Source organism: Calypte anna, chromosome 1, assembly GCF_003957555.1.
Source record: "Calypte anna isolate BGI_N300 chromosome 1, bCalAnn1_v1.p, whole genome shotgun sequence".
NCBI lineage: Eukaryota > Metazoa > Chordata > Aves > Apodiformes > Trochilidae > Calypte > Calypte anna.
The window spans coordinates 171,492,827-171,507,543 of record NC_044244.1 but is presented as its reverse complement, the minus strand read 5'-3'; the positions used below and the strand labels follow the sequence as shown (position 1 = coordinate 171,507,543).

At 42.3% G+C, this 14,717-nt stretch overlaps 1 protein-coding gene across 5 annotated transcripts in view; it reads left to right on the top strand.

Moving 5' to 3' along the window:
• Positions 1 to 807: 807 nt before the first annotated feature.
• Positions 808 to 14,717, top strand: part of INTS6 (integrator complex subunit 6) — a 44,333-nt gene continuing 30,423 nt past the window's right edge. The window contains exons 1-4 of one of the 5 annotated variants that reach the window (XM_030459883.1): positions 808 to 919; positions 1,746 to 1,831; positions 2,091 to 2,168; positions 2,930 to 3,079. In XM_030459883.1, coding sequence (XP_030315743.1) covers positions 1,760 to 1,831; positions 2,091 to 2,168; positions 2,930 to 3,079 — 300 coding nt within the window. In that variant the 5' untranslated portion in view covers positions 808 to 919; positions 1,746 to 1,759. Of the gene's footprint in view, positions 920 to 1,378; positions 1,832 to 2,090; positions 2,169 to 2,929; positions 3,080 to 14,717 lie in introns of those variants that run through there. The other 4 variants (XM_030459866.1, XM_030459873.1, XM_030459857.1 and 1 more) reach the window with 4 other exon arrangements.

The window sequence follows — 14,717 nt, the reverse complement described above, 5'->3', positions numbered from 1 at the left end:
GAAAAAATAACCATCTAGCCACCAAACAAACATCAGAGAACAGATATATTTATCATTAACTATCTGGAAACACTCCACAGTTATATGATTTATAGGAAGTAAATCTGAAGTGCCTGAAAAGTGGATCGAAGTAGCATCGGTGCTAAACTCTAACTGGATGTAGAAGAAAAGGTCGCACTTAGGGCTAGCCAGGTATTTTGCGGGGTTCCGTGGGGTTTTGTTTTGTGTTTTTCTTTTTTTTTTTTTTCCCCTAAGCATCGAGTGAAAGGAGTGGAAGAATCCAGACCATGTCTCTGGAAATTTACCATCAAAATGGTATCGAATCCTGCGTTCCTCGCCCCAAACCCCACGGACACACGACGAGGCAAACCCTGCCTCCAGGAGCCGAGGTTCCCCTGCCCAGCGAGGCCTCAGCTCCCCCGGCAGCCTCCGACTGACCACGGCTGCCCTAGCCGCCCCGATAGCCTCGCCGAGCGCTTGCGTTGGCATCCGAGCGCTGTCGACTCTCCCCACAAAACGCTCCCCTTCCTCCGGGTGACGGGGAAGAACCCACCGGGGGACTCTCTGCGGCCTGGTCCGGCCCAGTCCCGCCGCGGCCGAGGGGACCTCCTGGCAGCCTCAAGGCAAAGAGGCGCCGCCCGCCCCCTCCCCCCGTGACTCACCCTCCCTCTGCCGGCGGGGACAAACCGCCAGCGCCGGAGCCACCGCCCCGGCCGCCGCGGGGGAGCCATCGGCGGGCTCAGCTCGGCTCCGCTCAGCTCAGCTTAGCTTAGCTCAGTTCCCCCCGGGGCCTCCCCTCCGCCCGGCCGCCCTCCCCCAGCATTCGCCTCCCCGCCCGCCGCCGTGCCTGAGCGCAGGCGGTTCGGGACGGGCACTGCCTCCGCGGAAAGCACCACCCCGCAGCCTCCGGAATAGCGCGGTGGGGGAGGCAGCGGGGGAGGCAGCGGGGGAGGCAGCAGGGGAGGCTGTGGGTCGCTCCCCGCCCGCGCTGCCCCCCGGCCCCTCCCTGCCTCTTCGGCCCCGAGAACGTTCACCGGCGGAGCACCGCGTCGCGGCCCCCAGCCACTGCGCATGCGCGAAGGCTGCGCTCCCCCTCCACCCCGCTCGCCCCTCCGCCCTCCTCCGGCGATTTGAATATGCTAATGAGGCAGTTGCCCAGAGGCCTATGGAGGGGCCGGGAGGCGGTCACGTGGGGCGGGGACGTGTCCCAGAGGGGCGGCGCCCGACCTGCCCAGGCTGCCTTAAAAGCGGGCGGCGAGCGAGGAAGCGCCTCAGTCAGAGAGAGAAAGTGCCGGGGCGGTGGGGCTGCGGCTGCTCCGCCTGAAACTTCTGAGTAACATCAACAGGGGGAGGGGAGGGCAGGGCGGTGGAGGAGGAGAAGGAGGAAGAAGAAGAAGGTGGTGTGTGGGGGGAAGGTTAGCAGCAGCGCAGCCCTATCCGCCTCTCCCTCATAAACCAGCCTGTGTTGGGCTGAGCAGGCCCCTCACACAAAGGAGGGCAGGGCAGGCAGGGCTGCCCCCCCTTCCCCCCCGCCTCGGCAGAGGGGCAGCGGGGAGGCGCCCTTCCCCGTGCAGAGAACTCACAGCCACTTACTCCTCTCCTGCCCCCCCCCGTCTTCTTCTTTCCCCCCCAACCCACCTCTCCCTCCTGCCCCGCGGTTCTCCCCTCAGCCCCCCTCCCGCTGTCCATGTAGCCGCCCGGCCGCCGGCCCCTCCGCACTATGCCCATCTTACTCTTCCTGATAGACACGTCCGCCTCCATGAACCAGCGCACCCATCTGGGCACCACCTATCTGGACATAGCCAAAGGCGCTGTAGAGACTTTCATGAAGGTACCGGCTCTGCCTTGCGAGAGGAGGCGAGAGAGAGCGAGAGTGACTGCGCGGGGAGGGGAGGGGGAGGCAGGGCGCGGGGGGCTGCCTGGGCCGGGGGCTCGGGGCTCGGGTGGGCGGCAGGGAGTGCGTGTGTGTGCGGGTAGGGAGGGGAGGGCCGGCCCGAACCGAGCCGGAGGGGGGGCTGGTGGGGGGCGCTCTGGTGGCGGCGCCGCCGCCGCCACTCGGCTCACCCTCTGCTTTGTCCCCCGCGCCGCAGCTCCGAGCCCGGGACCCAGCCAGCAGGGGAGACAGGTACATGCTGGTCACTTTCGAGGAGCCTCCCAACGCTATCAAGGTAACCCCCGCTCCCCCCACCCCTCCCGCCGCTCCCCCCCGGCCTCCTTCCGGCCCCTCCGCGCCGCCGCGGGCAGCTACCGGCGGCCGCCCCCCCGCCCGCCTCGCCCGGGCTGCCGGCAGTCCTGGGGAGCTCGGCACACACGGGCTCCGGCGGCGGCGGCGGCAGCGTTGACATCAACATGGCCGACATTTTTTCCCTGTGTGGTGTGTGTGAGCAGCAATGAACTGTGGGGGATATTTATTCAAGTTGGGAGAAGTGACAGCAACTCCAAGGAGAGTTCAGCTCGGAAAGGGGCGAGCGGCGGAAAGAGCGACTTCAGCCCGGAGCGTCCGGACTCGGAAGGGGCTGGGACTTCCCTCACCCCTGCTTGGGCGGGGGGAAGGGAGGAGGGGGCGGGGGTAGGCGTACCCGAACCAGTACCGCGGGGGAAGGGGAGGTCGGGTCCACATGACACGGGACGGTGAACCTGTTGGAGGTCGCTACAGAGTGCGTTTGGCTTCCGTCTGGAAAGGGCAGTGGGAGAGCGCTGTAAATAGCTGTAAGGTTTGTGGATCGGTGACCTCGCAGAAATTTGTCCTGTGGAGCAAACCAAAAATCTTCATTTGATGGATGGGGGGGGGAGGTCTGAGGTTTAAGAGAGAGGTACATAACTCTAGGCTTTATGGAATGACACTGAACGGTAGTAACTTCCAAGGTGTTTGTGTTAGAGAGCAAAGCTCGTATCTGGAGAATAAGTCTTCTCACGTTTCTCTTTTCAGGCTGGCTGGAAGGAAAACCATGCAACGTTTATGAATGAACTCAAAAACCTTCAAGCTGAAGGACTTACGACTCTTGGCCAGTCCCTAAGGACAGCTTTTGATTTATTAAACTTAAATAGATTAGTAACTGGCATAGACAACTATGGGCAGGTAGGTTGACTGTTACTAGGTGAAAAAATTGTAAAACACAAACTTCTCAGAGACAACTGGCTTGTTGTCCAAAGTGGCATCTTCTTGAAATACTTAGTATGGGAGCTTCTTCTAAAGCAAGTAGAACTCAGTTTAAAAAGAAGTGCAGTTGCTAACTACAGGCTGGTGTACAACTTTCTTTCTTAAAAAAAAAAACCAAAAAACAATGAAACACCACAATCCAAACAAAAAACAAACAGACAAAGCCCAAAACCAAAACAAACCCTCAGTTCTTCCTCATTTTTTAAACTGATGTAGCCTACAAGTTGATGTTCTCAGTTAGACTTTCTTATCAAGTCTAAGTTTATGAAACTTAGCTGGTGAGCCTGATAGGTCATGAAAACTTAGCTTTCTCTGTTCCGTGCTGTGTATTCAACTAAGTACAGTTTGGGAGATGAGCTGTTTCTTGAACAGCACTGCATGTCCAAAAGTACTGAGTGGAGCACAATTTTTTCAACACCCTTTCTTTCCATTGGGTTTAGTAAAATTTAATGTTGAATGTCTATACTGCAGCTATCCCTTTAAACCAGGACTTCTTTTTGGGGTGAGCCAGTATTCTCTTGCTCAGAAGTACATGTTGCTAAAAGACAGTAACCAGGCTACACATGCTTTAGGAAGTGTACCCAGGTCTTTCTGGCACTGGATCAAGCCCTGCATTCATTTTGCATAAAGGATGTTGTTAGCATAGGGCAAAGTATACAATGTATTTTTCACATGGGACCCACTAACCTGAATCTCTTTTTTTTTGTTTTCATGTAATACTGCCTCTGCTATCTGAGGATTACTCACTGTTCTTGGCATTTGGGAATGTTTTTATGAAAATAAGTCCCGTTTATCCCCATCCCCTTTCCAGTATGAGCAGAGTCTATGTGGTAACATGCCATGTTTGTTTGGGAAGGAAATTTCTCTCATCTTGCATTGTATGGCTTTGCCACTAGGTGATCAAGTGAGCCTAAGCATTTTTAAAATGCCAGCTTAGTGATGAAACTTTGAAAAAAAACATTGCTGCTTCCACACATAATAATTTTTTTGTCTTAGCAGTTACCATCTGCTGTCCTCTTATAGATCTGTGTGCTAATCTTTCCCATTTTCTCTTGGTTTTGTTTAATTATGTGAGCTATATGAAGTTTTTTGATCGCATACCACTGTAGGTGCACACACAAAATGATTATTCTTTCCCATTACTACTGATAATTCTAACATTCTAATTAAATCCATGTCAATTGAAGTGAATCAGCAGTGCTCCACTACTCAATCAAGTGGGCTGTAATCATGACTGCTTCAGCTCACTAGTAGTGTTCATTACTGCAAGTAGGTGCTCTCTTCTGTAGAGCAGGCACTTTTTCTGATCTGTTTTGGCTACAAGTCTCTATCAGAGCTTGAACCCACCCTTGCATATACATGTTTTTTGTTCTGTTCTACATGTGGAGCTGGCTGTTGAAGAGGCATTCACATGTGCAGTCAGGTGACTAAATAGCAGTTCTAGCCCTCTTTAGGATCTGCAAAAATAGATGAATATATCACAAATGCTGGGTCATCTGCTGCTGAAGTCATAGGTTCCTATTTTGGCTCTGCTAATCAGAGTAGCATTTTTTTGTAAACCATTATCAAATTCTGGAGCACTAAAATGGTCCTTCAGCACTCGCAGGATGAGATCAAGGGCACTTACCTTTCCTCAGCTTCATGTTGGCCTTTGAGCACTGTGTCATGTTGCCTTGTCAGCCTCCTATTGTTCATGTCTACTACCTAAGATTTGCTCTAAATAAATGGGTATTTACATGTACATGGTGTGATAAACTTACAAATTCAGCATAATAAAAGTGATCAGAATGCTCAGTTGCATGTGAAATAGTTTTCACTCAGAACGTAAAGTGCTGATTCCCCCCCCTTTTTTTTTCCTTTTTAAAGTAGCTACAAGTATTAAGACCATAAACCAATAGTTTACTAAAAGTAAGCAGACATCTCAGTGAAGAATGATTACCATAGAGTGGGAGAAGATAATTTTCAAAAAATGCAAAATTTAGTTCATTTTAGGTGTGGTATTACATGAAGTAATAAATCTAAACTTTTAAGCTTTTCTCTGGAAAGTTTCTCTAGCTTAACATATTTTTTACTATCATGCTTGTTGTTTTGATGTGTTGACAGGCTTTTAAGATGTTTGCTAGGATCCACTTGTTTCACATATACAATGTAAAGCAGGTTTTTATTATAGATACAAATGACAAGACGTGATACAAGCTTGATGAGATTGTCTGGTTCTGTCATCCCGTGGCATGATGTCTTGTCCCCCTGCTGAGTATGGGCTGTTTTTTAATGCTAGTGTGACTCACTATACTTGATTTCTTTCAAAGTAAACCTGTATTCTCCATCAGCTGACTTCCTGAACAAGAGTGATGGCTGAATGGTCATTCTGAAATTGAGGAAAATCTCCTGCTTCATGTTTTTTGCACCATTAACGTTTGGGTTTTTGATATGTGTATTTAACATTTTACTTTTTCAGTAAATAAGTACTGGCTCAGTTGCTCATGAAGATTGAGTTACAAAGTGTACAGCTGCATTAGTTGATCACAGTATCTCACTTTCAGATCTTAGAGATGCTGTCAACACATTTAGTTTACCAAGAACCTGATTTTATCAAGAACCAAATTTTTTTTTCATAAGCTCTTTCTGAAATTTATGCTATGGTATGGCTTTATAAACCCTTTGTCTTACCTAGGGTTGTTAGATCCATAATTTGTCAACAACAAAAGATTTTAGAATGGACACATATTTTAAGGTGACTCATTTTTACAGCACTTTCAGATTGATAAATTCTGTGTTATTTGAGTTTGAAAACAGTTACTGTTTTTTTCTCTCCCCAGTATGCTTTGTGCTCATTATGGTAGCAGAAGAATGAACCTTCAAATAGGGTGTCAGTTTATAGTGCTCACTACAAACAGATCCTCTTCAGTTTCTGCATTTTTGTAGAAAGCTTTGGAAAAAACCACAGGATTTGGGTGTCTTCAGTAGGAAATCAATTTAAACACATTAAATCCAGAAAGGGCTCACTGTTATATCACACAAAATGCTTTCCTTCATTAGCCCAGTTTGCCCTTAACTGACTGACACTTCTTTGTCATATTTTTCCCCAGTTCAGCTTCTTCATTTATTCAGGTAGTATGAATTACCAAACCTTTTACACTAGCATATTTTCTGTCCTCTTGGAATACACTTCTGAATCCTATGGCTATGGCTTCTTCAGCAATACACAGGTAGTCACAATTTAACCAAATAGTTATGACTGAGGCAAGCACGTATCTTGTTCATGGTTGATGGAAGGGTTACTTTACACTGTGGAAACAGCAAATATGAAAAATGTAGCTATTACAATACATCAAAAATGTAAACAAATCTGCTTACCTTGTTTGCAGTATGTAGTTACATTTCTAAGACTGAGCTCTGAATTTCAGGTAGGTGATGCATGTACCAGTGGTTTCTTATACTCCTGTGCAAAGGACCAACACAGCACTACCCAAACTTGAAATGGACGTTTGAGATTGTTCTAGAGCTTTGATTCTCTGATAGCCCACGTGCTTCACCTTGCCTATTGTTATTTGTATAATGAGGGTCTCTTACTGTTTTTTCAGACATATCACATAGAATGAGGTTTGAGTGGGTAAAATGTACTTGGGTATATGGATTTTAAAGAGATTGAGTTGGTGTGTCACAAGGTATTTTTCCAGATTTTTTTAGGGTGAAGTTTTAATATCAAGGCTAGAAATGGCATTTTCCAATAACATAAGCTTTTATGATCTTTTTATTTCTACATTATCTTGCACATATTTTTCAGCATTGTAATTGTTTCTGATGTGGTAAAACTGGCTTAGAGATGAGTTTGAGTTTTAAACAAATTAGCATTGCTTTTGTTACATCTAATTTAGCTGTTTTGAAACAGGAAAGCCTACTATAATGCTTCTGTAATCCAAGTGGACTTGGGATAGGTATTTTTCATTCACGGTGATGAATAAGGTGCTGTCTGGATTTAGACTAACCCAAGAAACACTGTTTTAATGATTTACTAGGTGGTATGCAGTCTTGGTGAAAGCTGTTTTTGTTTTTTCCCCTCTCCAGTGTATATAGAGAAGCATAACTTTGAAACAAACTAAAATCCAAATGGAATTCAACTCATTAAGAACATTTTTGGAACTTATGAATATACTAAGGGCTGGAAAGATCTGTTTGTGATCTGGAACTTGGAATGTGTCCTGCATACAATGGAATTGTTTTTAAACCTCATGGGTTGTTGGTTTTTTTGTGGGATTTTTTTATTTGTTTGTTTTTGGGGTATTTTTGTGTGTGCTTTTTGGGGGGGGGGTTGATGCTTGGGTTGGTTTGTTTGTTTGAGGGGGTATTTTTTGTTTGTTTTCTTCAAGGGTTGTAGTGATATATATGACCATCACACAATCTAATCTTGGGTTAACTGCTACTTTATTGTTCTCTCTAAATATATGATTAGACCTGTTTGTAGCTACAGTAGCAATATTGCTGATGTGTTCCACACTAAAATGAGTAATATTTAGTGTTAGGCTGTAGACATCAGCATGTTTTGCTTTAATGGCTTAAATACTTTAGCATTCCAAATACATGTAAACAACATACCTAGGAGATCTACTCTAATTATTCTTGTAGACACACAGCACCTTTATTAAGTCACACATTGTAGACTTACTCCTTGCTTATATGCCTATCTGTGTCTAAGATTTGCTGAGTTTAAAAACACCTCCACAATCATACCTGTGAAATATTGTCCCCATCCACCGTGTACATTATGCTTTTACAGAGATAATGCTTTTACAGAGATATGTTCCCTTTAAATTGTGGAGGTTTATTTTCCATTTGGTATTTTGAGGATTTTTACTGCATTTCCTTGCTCTCAAAAGTCAAAATCCTTTGAGCAGGACTTTTGTCTTAGAATTCTGGGGTCATAAACACGGCACTGGAATGGCCTGGGTTGAGTGTGCATCCAAATTTGGAACCAAAGTTTAGGTTTGCATTTCCTGCTTTGTCATGCTGGCATGGCTGCACATGCAGTTTGCTTTTCATGTTGGTAGAGGGAGAGATTTGCCCTTTCAGAGCAGCTCTTCTATCTTTTTTTTTTCTCCTCCTTCCCCAGCAAAACAAAGTGGAAGAATTTCAATGTATTTCTACATACATTGCTATATATGTAGAAAACAGCATAGCAAGCTCAAGCATGGTAATGGCAGGAATACATATAAGGTAGGATTTCTCATAGTGTTCTATTTTCAATGAAATACAAATGATTTTAACATAAACCTGTCTCTCTGTTCACGTCAAAGATCAGTATGTGAAGTACTGGTGAAAGTCAGTCTTTCTCACCTCCTACATGATGAAATTAAGCATATTGCTTCCAATTCATACTTTTCAGGCTGTAACCTTTAAGCGTGCCAACTTGTCTGCTCTGGAAGTGGTTTTAATTTTTACTATTGTTTTATAGCATCCCTTAATGGGAGCAGCAGGTGGCATTGTTGCAAGTGTTGTTTCACATTGTGAAGTGGCACTGAGTGCCTCCCAGCCTTACCAGACCAACAAAGTTCACTGAAAGGCTCAATAATAATTATAATGTAAGACTTAAGTGTTCTTAAAATCAGTTGTCAATTTCTAATCCAGTATGTTTTTTTAAGAAGAGTTTAAAAGCTAAAGTAAGCTTACACACAAAGTATTTTTTCTGGTTAAAATGATCTGCTGTTTCATTGGTAGAAAAACGTGAGAGACTGCCTCATGTTCTGACCCCTTTGGATCTTTAATTGTTGACTATTTCAGCAAGTTTGATTTGGAAGGGGCAGTGCCATAACAAGTTTGGTGTGGCTTCTATTTTTCAAGGCCAGGTGATCACAGTCATTCTGCCAAAGCTTAAGCTGATACAGATGTCTCTCTCTGGCTGATGTTCTTGAGTTTACTGAAAAGTCATCAGAGAAAGTCTGAGGACAGTAAGGAGTTCCAAAATTTTTTCTCTTGGCTTGATTTTCTATCTGGAACAGATGACTTGAACAGGTCACTATAGACTCCTTGGATATATTGGCCACTCATCTGGGTGCTTAAAGGTACATGTCCTGCAGTTTAAGTATTCTCATCTTTTTGAAGATGAGACCATTTGTTAGGAAGGAAAAGCAAAGTTAGAGCCAGGAGTTTGGTTATCTGGAGAAGCACAAATATTTTTTTTTTCTTCAGTGCCTCCCTTGTTATGTTTATTAACTCTAAGCTTGTTTTCATTTTTCTTACTGAGTAGTCACATTCAGTCTTGGTATCTTTGGTAGGCAGTCTGTATCTCTGAAAATTGATGTTATATGTGTAATTTAATTCAGTGGAGGCTCAGTTGAAACTGTGGTGGTGTTGCTTGAGGGTCTTGCTTGTTGTTAGTGTTTCTGTCCCTTTATAGCCTTTCAGTTCATAGAATATTCCCATATTTGTATCTCACACTTCAGGAACTTATTAAGGTTTCTACTTTGTTGTGATTCTTAGCATCATACTGCCTGTCCCTTTCTTCCAGTTGTTTTCAGGTGTTGTTTATGCAACAGACTGAAGTTTCATATAATTTTCAAGCATTAATACCTAGCTAATACTGAACTCTTACCAAACATTCAGTTTGCATTTCATGATTTTGGTGCTACTTTTAATTGTCTGAACTGTAGATTAATATAATTTAAAGAAAAACTAATGCTACAGATAGGAGGTAAAGGTTATGTGTGTGTTTAGGATAAATCTTTCACATGTACTAAAAGATCCTTGTGGTTGGTTGGTTGGCTGGTTGTATTTTTAATTTTTTGTTTTTGTTTGTTTGGTTGGGTTTTTTAAGTGGACTGGCCTGTGAGTCATAAGACATTTCTGATGATCCTGTGGTGTATTTCTGTGATGTCTGCAAAGGATATCACATGTTCATTAAGTATTTTCTATATATAAAATATTAAATATTGACTGCAAATTACTTGAAGGGGTTTTTTATTGCCTATACATTTCATTAAAAAAAAAAAAAAAAGGAAGGGATGTGTTTAATCACTCTAGTACCACGGATCTGACCCCTAATGGAATGGATTTTTCAGAAATGTATTATATAGGCAATTTCAGTCCTAAATTAATAAGAAATTAGGTATCTGCTTCTAAACACCTGTTTTCATTCTAGAGATAGTCTCTCTTCTTCAATTAATTGATTTGCTCTTGCTTACATGAATCTACAGTCCACTATAAATTTAAGCCTGAATCTTTTTGAGTGGGGAAACTAGGTTAGTGCCTACAGCTGAATTAAAATAGATAAGTTACTGTCTGCAAGATATAATACTAACCTTATTCAGAAGCCTTGAATGTCTGTGACAGGGACACAGATAGAGAAGACTTCTTGTATGAGAGGACAAGGAGATTTGCCAAAATGTTATCCTACTCTAGCTGTTCTAATATGGGTTGTGAGTGGATTTTGCAGTACTGCAGTGGCAGATACCTAGGCTGGTAAATAAGTGTTGATTGTGTCTAACACTTCTATGGCTTTAAGTCTTTTAGAAGACTGATCTAGCAGGAACTGCAGTGCAGATGAGTTCTCTACTATGGGGTTTTGCCAGTGATTCAGGGACTTAATTGCTTAATGTCCTGTTGTTGACTTGCCAGGAAACTTTTACCTGAATAATCACATTCGGGGACTGCTCAGTGTAGCCACTCCCATTGCCTTTAATTGGTAAATTTTTTTCTGCTACTTCTTCTGGTGAGCAGGGTGTTAATCTGATTCCATCCAGTAATAATAATTGAGAATAAATTACCTGCATACACCATGCATTTTGTTAACGTCTCCTTGAACCAAAAAGCTGCATTCAAAAAAAATCCAGAACATTTGTAATGGCAATCAGCTTGGGGCACTGACATTCCTGTTTGATGCTCAGCATGCAGAATCTGAGTGAAAAGTAGCTCTCTCTTTCTTTCACCAATATACTGCCTCTCCCCCCCCCCCCCCCTCCCTCCTGGGCTTTGAATCCCATAATACTGTCTTGATTGTACTAATGCTATATATCAGACATATAGATTAACTGCCTGCTCTCCTCCTGAACTTAAGCCTTTCATGGGCTCATAGTTGTTCCAAACTTGAAGCAAGTTTCATGCAGTGAAACAAATGATGGATTCAGATCCTTACTAGGCAGGACTGTGAGAAGTAGTGCTTCAGAACCTGTGTTAAGACAGTGAAGTTGCTCCTGCTGTAGTGGTGATAAACTCTGGCTGAGAGTTCTGGGGACATCCTGGGGCAGTTACTCCCAAGAATTGCTTGATGTTGACAATAAGCTGCTTTCTGTTAGCTTGTCAGTACTCTAGATTGACAGCCCCCCAAAAGATAGGGGGAATTTTGTATACAACTGTCTCTTTAGCTTTTCCCTTTGTTGTGTGTGTGTTTATTTGGTGTTTTTGTTTGGTTTGGTTTGGTTGGGTTTTTTTTTTTTTTTTTGTTCCCTTCTCAGTGTCCTGGCAACTGTGAAATTCATTACCCTTCTCTAGTGTATGGAGAACAGACCTGGCTTAGCTCTGTGAATTTCACTAACTGAGCCAGAACCAGCTATGTAAAGTCATTGCTGTGAAGCTGAAAGGCTGCAGTAATTAGAGACTTGATCCAGAACTTGACAAGGTCAGTTATTTTTGGAACAAAACACTTAGAAATATTTTTAGGAAATATGACCAAAATCATCTTTAAACCCAGATTATTTGAAGCTGACTTGAAAGTAGTGTTTGGTGTGGATGATTATTTTAACAGCTGGTTTTTTGTTTTTTTTTTAGTGAACAAAAGCTCACATATAACCCATTTTTAGTAGGTTGGCTTTACTAGATTTGGTCAAGTATCTCTGGAAACTACCAGGATTTGTTGGTTGATTTATCTAGTTTTGGATGATTCCAGTAGTGATACATTTACTAATCTGTAACTAACTGCTAATATGTATCATTTTTATGGGACAGTTTCCATTACCTCAAAAGTAAGGTACAAGCCATGGTCATGGTTGCTTTGCTGCTTATGTATTTCAATTAATTTAATGTAAAGAAAGGTGAAAAGTCTTCCCTTTTTGGGATTGTCATACATCTGTCACATAATTGTTTACACATTTCAAACATTTGTGGCTTTTAGTTCTCCATTTCATTGCTGTTCTTAGGTATTTAGATACTTGCTGGAATTCACCTGTCTGTTCTTAGGGTTGGTGGTTGTTTTTTTCTGGAGAATGTCACATAATATGTAATTTTCATAAATTGTCTAAGATTCAAGGACTGAATTGTTTTTGAAACTTATGAAGGACCTCATCAAATTGGAGCACTTAGCAGTTAATCAAGAAGTCATCACTTATATAATATGGTATTTAGAACTCAATTAAATTTGTTCTTAGATGAAAGACAGGACAAATCTTTATACTAAACTGGCATTTTTGAAACTGTGACTTAATGTTGGCAACTCTGATTCAGACACATGAAGACAGCAGTGTGTCTTGGCATTTTAAGTTTGTCTTAGTAAATCCTACTATGTGTTAATAATTCTTTTATTGTTCTGTATCAACATAGCTTGAAATTGTTTCTGTGATACACGTTTCTTCTGCTTTTACATGTGCAGTATTCAGTATGTCGCAGAAATAATCTCTTGCATTGAATCTCCTTTTTAAACTGCTTTCAGTTTCTTTTTTTTGTGATCTTGTGGTTAGTTTTGATTTTGCTCTTAACACAGACTTTTTGGGTAGGATTCCAAAATGGCTGAAGTTGTGCACTTAAATAGTCTTTCAAGAGTGCATTCAGTGCTAGGCTTGGCAATTCAGATTCTGTGAAGTTATGAGCATCTATAAAAACAGCACTAAGCACAGATAATTTTTGTTGCACATTTCAAAGTGGATATGCAAAGGATCATTGCCTATAGAACTCAAACTTGCAAGTTCAGGTAAAGCAAGCAGCTGATGTGCTTCAATATTTATTTATTGAACATAAGGTTTGGTTTCTCTTATGTGATTCAGATAGCTGGTTTCTCTCTATAGTATTTTAATTATAATAAGGATATTTGTCTGGAAGTTTGTTTTTTGTTGTAGGTCATCCAGGCTGGGCAGGGTACTGTAAGATGACATGTTTGAAGCTTCAGTAGTTAATTGAAGCTATAAAAGTGTGGTGCTTTTTTAAAAGATATTTGTGAAAAATGCTAAGGAGCAAATCCTGAGGAGCAACTGACTTTTCCACCCCATTTATTTTTCTAGCTACTTCAAATTCCCTTTTCTGAAGTGAAACTTGTGTAGCCTATATTGTGGAGATTGCAGCAGTTTGATGAATTCCCCCTTCATTCCTACATTCAGTAACTGGTGTGCTAAGGAGTTTAACTTCTGGTTCAGCTTTAGGAAGAGTCTGCTGTTGCACTTGTGTCCTGCTTTGAATAACCTCTATATTTCCAAAGGTTTTAAAAAAACCTGTTGTGTGGAGGTTTTTTTGTGTGTGTAAGCCTACAACTCATTTGTTCAGGTCACCTGAAATAGAGAAAATATCAGTCATACCATTGACTCAATGTCCTAATGGTGTGTATGAAAATCATTCTGTCTGCTGTTACTCTGTGGTGCCATTAAAGGATGAAGCAAAAAACAGAGAACTGTCTCACAGTCCTCCACAGACATTCCAAATAAGAAACTATGCTTAGGGCATGACTTGGGCATTGGAGTAACTTTTAAGTAATTGTCATGTAATTAACTCAAGAATTGCCTAGGACATGAAAAACTGCTTACCTATAATAACCTTGCTGTAGCCTGTAAGGAAGCACAGCTTTATGTAGCTGACTTTTGGAATCTCTACCTCAAGGAGAAACAGTCCTTGGTGGTAGCCATCCTTACTGCAAAGCCATTCCCATTGATACCCTGACTTCCAGAGTGTGTGTGGGTGCAGAGTGATCAGGACTGCTTGACAAGTGTTTTCCATTTGCTTAGGGAAAATGATGGAGAGTTAATAGAAACTGTTTTTAAGGTCTGCTCCAAAATATAAAATCGTATGAGATAGAAGACCATCTTTTAGCTTCAAAAGAAAAGGGAGTGTGTTTGTAGAATACAGTTGAATGTTTGTCATTGAAACTTTGGAAAGATGGGCAATTGGCAAAAACTGGCAGAAGTGGAGTGAAAGTGTGTGCTGCCTGTCCCTGATGTCAGAAGCTATGAAGTAGTGGCTGGATTGAACAGTTTGATCAAGAGATTAGGGTTCAATTACTGATTACTTCTAATTTGTACTTATACAATACTTTAGGTTTTTTTTTTTTTAGGTATACACAGTTACAGAACTGAAGTGTTTACCTGTTTTTATGTACTTTGGGATAGTAATAAACCAGGTTTATCACCTTGTTACTGTTATCACCTCATACAAGGATACATTTTATTAACTTGTGCCCCCTCTGCTGGCTAGTTTTCCAATTACAATGTAAAAGTAAAAGTTTATTTAGTTGCAGTGTTCTCCGATACACTGTTTTGGCCAAACATACATTTTAAAGTCCTTTGTCTGGGGGTAAAGCTACAAGACCCATATGAGTCCTAAGTTGTGAAAGTCAGTGGTGGTGTTGAGAGTTGGTGCTTTCATAGAG